General features: G+C 40.7%; 1 protein-coding gene across 1 annotated transcript; it reads right to left on the reverse strand.

Annotated features, from left to right (window-relative positions):
- Nucleotides 1–1,813: 1,813 nt before the first annotated feature.
- On the reverse strand, nucleotides 1,814–5,168 carry puraa (purine-rich element binding protein Aa). The gene has a single exon (XM_034550668.1). It carries the CDS (start codon nucleotides 5,120–5,122, stop codon nucleotides 4,265–4,267), a length of 858 nt encoding a protein of 285 aa, XP_034406559.1. The 5' UTR covers nucleotides 5,123–5,168; the 3' UTR covers nucleotides 1,814–4,264.
- Nucleotides 5,169–6,195: the final 1,027 nt, after the last annotated feature.

The following is a 6,195-nucleotide window of genomic DNA, read 5'->3' on the forward strand; positions in this document are numbered from 1 at the left end:
CGTGTGCTTCCAAAGCTGTGATGACCTGAACTAATCTTCTGTGTGGGTTCTTGGATGAAGAGCAAACTCAGAGTCTGAGTTGCCATCTGGGCTGGAGTCCATCTCAATTCAGCACATCTCCTTCTGTTTCTTTTTTCACCCTTCTTCCCGGCCAGCAGGGGGCCGAGAGGCTGAGAGGCCATCATTTACCCACACAATCCAGACAGAAATGTCCAGCAGAAATGCCTTTGAGCATATCCAGAGCCTGCCCTCTGACCTCTCTGGAGGGTGGGTGTTTGTGGTGGTGGGAAATACAAACTTAACAAATCCTTCTATTTATTTTAGTTTCTTCTGGCGCAGTAGGTGGCCGAGGAGAAAGCACAGGGCTGTTTAAAGTAATAAAAACCCTCTCAACATTGATGGCCCTGGCGACATGTATCTATGTGTCATAGCAACTCGGCCATGTTTTAAGAAGCGAACCCAACCCTGAGGCTACTGATCATCTGGTGAAGGATAAAGCCTGCCTTGTTTTTGGTCCTGGGACAGGGATGTCGTATGTGTAAAGCCCTCTGAGGCAAATTTGTAAACTGCAAAATAAACTGAATTGAATTGAATTATTCTTATATATATTGATCAAATAAACATTATTTATGATAGTCTTCTACATCTCACCATTAAAAAGCATTACACCAGAACTCTAGAACTAGAAGCCTATCTAACATGTAAATAGCCAGTAACTTAAAGTATTAATAAAAAACGTTGTGACCTGCTTTTTTGTGTGAATCAGCAGTCGGGAAAACCTCAAAACCTTGATCAGAAATGGTAATTTGCTAACAAAACCTGTAAGACCCAGTTATGTTATGATCAATAGGCTCTCATTTTTCAAATGCTCAGTAAAGTTCATAGAACATCAATCGTTGCATATAGGATGATGACAAATAGCATAGTCGGGTTGATTAGAGAACAAAGTAATGCTTTATTTTACAGCCCAGTATTATACATACAGTACTAATGTAGAAATCGCTAAGAAGACACGAGTCATCAGTAACTTGTCATTGCAACGTTTGCATTTTAAAGGCTGTAAAATTAAGCTTTCATAATTAGTATCATTGTAAATGTAGAGTCAGACATTGTGGACAACACTACATCAAAATTAAACATACTTTTCATCAGTGAATTGAGGACATTTTGAGAAGGTTTTTCTTTTTTTTCTCCAACAAGAAACAAAAAAAAATAAAACATACATTTTGAATGTAGATTTTCCCTCATTGGGTAAATTAAATTTATTTTAGAAATTTGTCAAATGTACATAAATTATATTTAATGCATCAAAAACAAATGAGCAAATCAAATACTTCTTTATCTAAAAAAAAAAAAAAGAATAAAAATAAAGAGACATTCTTTGTTGAGATCATTTAAAACAAGTATTGGTCAGGCATGTCATTAACCTGGGAAAGCAAAGTGCTACACACAACAACCACTGAAGACAGTTCACCACACACCTTAATGAGAATTGGACTGAAGCACCTTTTCTTAGCTTAAAGCTAAAATGGAGATTTTACTGTTTTTTTAAAAAAGTGTTCCTTTTCACAAAAACTCCATTGTGGGTTTATGGTCTACCTTCAACAACCCATTAAGCCAAGTTTAGCTTTTTCCTAGAGAGGCATACTTGCAGTGACATTGTTCTATTTCAAGTTAAAGTACTTATGTGAACTGCTTAACCCAACAGGCTGCTAAGACCTTGGTTTACTATATTTTCCTCCAGGATGGAGCTTTGAGTGCAAATAAAGGCATACAACTCCTTCATGAGAAATAAACATGGAATTCAGCCACATGCTTTCAAATAGTAATCATATATTTAATTGATATACATATATTGCCACCATTGGCACATACGATATTGCACACAGTGATGAAATGTTGCACAGAAAAAATAGATATATTTTTTGTGGGCGAAAACATTCCAAAATTACAAATAACGTGGAATAACGCTGAAAAGGTAAAACTACGAAAAAGAAAAAAGAAAAGAAAACAAGACATGCTTGCTGCTCCCCATTAATTGAGCGACTTACAACTCACACACAACCCTACCCAAGCCTTAGAACGAGCATTTCAAAGGTGGCTTGTCAACAATAATTGATATTATTTCAGGCTACTGCTGATGTTCCCAATCAGCCCCTGCTCTCCCCGCTAACGCGCTTAGCTAGTGAAGAGCCAAGTCCTCTGTATCATCTTGCAGCTAGGTGACCACCCCCTTCCATGTTTACATGTAGGCCGATACCTGGATGGCTGGAGAATGGGGATGGCTATGAGGTTAGGGGAGAAGGAAGGTCACGGGAAGAAAAGAAAAGAAAGTTAAGAATTCTGATCCCAATTTTTTTCTTACGGGTTTGTAACAAACCCTATTTAGCACCACGAGTCGTGAGCTAGCACACAAGGGAGCCGAGACACAAAAAAAGTGGAAGAAAGAGAGAGGGGAAACGTAACAAAAAAAGAAGCCAAACTGCGATCCAAAGCACCAGGCCAGCGTGTAAGCATGCAGAGTGTGTAAGGCACCAGGTTGTTTATATGCTGAAGAGGATGCTCCCAATCAGGTATCATTCAGTTCTATACCAGAGGCTCCAACAATAGGTGGTCCAGGACTGTCTCTGCTGGTTTCCAGTCAATATAAACACGGGAGCAATCATTTAATTCAATGCTGAGGTAAAATCTGACATTATCTGATTGTTGCCAGTTTCTCTGGAGTTTACTGACAGAGTTTATAAAACTGCTATCACACATCTATGAGATGCGACTGAACTGGTTTGGAACCAGTTGTTTTCCGTGTGGCAGCCCAAATATTTACAATTAGACCAAAACAGAATCCCATCCCCTGCCCCGGGTAGTTAAATGGGCTTACAAATCTAAAGTGGAACTATGAATGCGTGTCCAAAGTAGCCCCACTGAACTTCACACCTTCAGGTCTTAAACTTGTAGGGATGGACCAGTGGGGGAATTGAACCCTCTTCTTTGCCTTGGCACATTCAGTGCTCCCTCCTCATAATGTGATGGTAATATTTTGATTACTGTTTGCAAGGTCACTCCTTTTTTACGATCGCGCTTTGAAACAACTTCCACTACAACTACACCAAGCCTTTGGATGGAAATCACTCAGTACTCAAACTTGAGATTCCTACACTACCGGCAGATAAAGATACATATGGAAGAGTCCTTAAGCCAATATTTTGGGAAACCAACGAAATCTATCTTAGTGCAGATTAACATGCAGCAACAGCACTCCTTGGCACCATTTGGACTTTTATGACTGAACAAGACCACTAAGCCAATCAGCACAGTATGTAGGGTGTTTTCTGGTTAAGTAATCTGCAATTCAGGCCATTTGCTACTTGTTGTCACTGCATTTCCTCTATCGATTACACATTTAGTACCTTTTTTAAATGAACACATTGCATTAACAACGAGACACAAAGGTAGTCTATTATATATCCATCCGCATGGTAACAATTTTAACTGAAACAAAATTACAATATTAATATTTCTTTGAATGCCTCTGGCAAACGTCATCAAGAACCGTTGACCAGTTCAATATATTTGATTTTTATGCAATGCATATTGCACAACAAATAGAGCACTTATTTCATTTGATGACAATGCCTATATGGTCCTTTTATACTGCATGACATCTAACCAGTTTTTTTGAAGCGGGCCTAGCCCTCATGATTTATGTGTAAACACATCTCTACTCGCAGATAAAGGTAAATAGGATGGCAAGTACACGTGACAACCCTATTAAAGTTTTTGAATTTTGGTTTTGAGAATTAAAATAATCTGATTTGTGCTGAAGTCATTAGCTCACATGAAGGAAACGCTTTTCCTCGGTACTCTGCAATAATTCCATTTGAACATTGCAGACACTTTTTGTCTTTTTTTTTTACAATAGCTTTAACTGGTACAAAAGTTTTCAGTTAATAAGGGAAATAAACACTTAAGTTCAATATTGTTTGTCAAGTAGGAAACAATGTTCAAATATAATGTTATTACTTTGTTTAGCAGCCTGTTACTGTATTAATGGTGGATAAGTGGGGTAACATCCAGCGATGGGTGACAACATGTCATAACTGTCAGGTTGTGGAGGTTTCTTATATTGTGGGTGATGCTCCCTTGGAGTTAAACCATTACAGTTAAATCTTTAGATTTCTTTCTTTGTACAGTAGAGTTTTTAATTATATTTCTCTTGTTATTTTCATTACTCTTGCATGTTTTTGTTTTGTTTTGCCATCTATAATCAATCCTCCTCTCCATCGTCCGCCTGCATCTCCTCTTGTTGCTGCAGCTCGCATGCCCTTTTCTCTCGCTGTTTCTCCTGGATCTTCTTCATCTCCTCGGCATATTTAGAGAACGTATTCCCAAATTTGGACCACACTTTGTATGGCACCGTGATCGAGTTGCGGTAGGTTGGCTTCACCTCGCTCACCCTCATGAACACCCCATACTTATTGGATCCGACGTCGAAGAAAAACCGTTTGTTGTCCACAGTCAATGATGACCCTTCGGGCAACTCCGCAGGTTCGTCCTCTACACCGTAATCGTCAATAAGTTTAGCCAAAGCGTCACGAAACTCAATAAGTCCCTGGGCAGGCAAAGCGATCGTCTGGCCTTGCGTGGATCCCAAACCGGGCCCCCGGTTAACGGTCTGTCGGATCCTCAGAAACCGTCCCCTCTGATTCTCTTTCAGATCCATGTAGTATTTCCGATTTTCTCGGACCAAGAACTCGCTCTTGAGTGCTCGCCTGGGCTCGTCTTGCACCAGCGCCGGGTTGCTCGGACCCAGCTGGGCGTAATGTTCGATGAAGTCCCCCAAATAGTCACGGAACTCGACCGCCACGGACATGGAGAGAGTGAGGCGGCTCTTGTTTCCACCGGCCCCGACTTCTGCTATCTTCAAGAAGCGGCCTTTCGCGTTCTGCTTGACGTCCAAATAGAAGCGTTTGTTCTGGATGTCAACCCGCTTCGACGCCAGCTCCTGCGTCTCGTGCTGGAGCCCGGAAGCCGAGCCCGCCCCTCCTGTCGCGGGCTGCATGGAACCGAAGCCTGGGCCCGTTGCTGCTCCTCCTTGTTCACTACCACTGTCTCTGTCCGCCATGATGCTGCCTGCCTGCCTTCTCCCTCTGTCTGCTGCAAAGCCACGGCCAACTACCGCGCACGCCGGAACTCTCGCGAGATCTACACGGAAAGGTATAAAAAGGCGAGGGGAGGGGGGAAACGTTAATGCAGAGCGAGGACTGTGTTTTCTCATACGGTGTAATGTCATGAGCTGTCAGTCATATCGAAAACCAAACCAACGGATGTTGTGAAGAAATGCATCTCAGCTTCTGGAAATGATAGTGTTGTTTGCCCTCTGTTTTAAAGCAAGATTAGAAAATACTTATTGTTCTAACGTAGCACTGCATAGCTTACATCACAAGTGTCTGTGCACGTTTAATGTGCTTATTATTATAAAAACAATAACGTTGGTGTAGTAGTTTGTTTATCTGAAGTTTTGTGTAATCCAAAATGAGGCCAAGCTCATTGATTTAATGTATGTGAAGTTAATCAAGTCCCTCAAGTATAGCCTAAACGTCCGGCCCAAATCAGGTCTGATTACCAAATTAAAATATGTGTCTAGAAGGCTGGTAGCTTAATAAAAATAATGATAATATGAGTATGAGAGAATACTTTTTTTCACCCACCAGCCCTGTCGACCCACAGTATTAAACATAAGGCCTAAATAGCAGGCAAACAGAAATGACACAGCATTGCAATTCAAGTTAAATATTTATTTCAATTAGACGAAGCAACTTCACACAACATGTTTCCAAAACATGACATTATAATGTGTTCTCTTACAACTGAAAATGTGCTTTCCTGGCATGGTAATGAACTGCAGCATTGCCAAAGCATGTTGGGGAAAGGGCCGTGTAGCCCATGTTAATGTCTTCAGGAACATTATTTCGGCACGCAAAGCTTACCTCGCCACATTGGGTCAAATAAGTGATGTTTAGAGAACGGGTAAAAAAAAATAACGTGAAACTTCGTCAGTGAACTATATGTTCAGCTTAAAATAATTTCAAATGCAACAATTTCACCGTGTAAAATGTCTCAAAACGTCAATTAGAAACATGTAAAACATGTAAAACAACTCTGTAGTCAAGGCCTGTAGTCCAAACACACGGTCTG

Source organism: Cyclopterus lumpus, chromosome 14 (genome assembly GCF_009769545.1).
Source record: "Cyclopterus lumpus isolate fCycLum1 chromosome 14, fCycLum1.pri, whole genome shotgun sequence".
In the NCBI taxonomy this organism is placed as follows: Eukaryota; Metazoa; Chordata; class Actinopteri; order Perciformes; family Cyclopteridae; genus Cyclopterus; species Cyclopterus lumpus.

Coding starts and splice junctions, on each gene's coding strand:
- puraa (XM_034550668.1), bottom strand. CDS start 5,122: ATGGCGGACAGAGACAGTGGTAGTGAACAAGGAGGAGCAGCAACGGGC.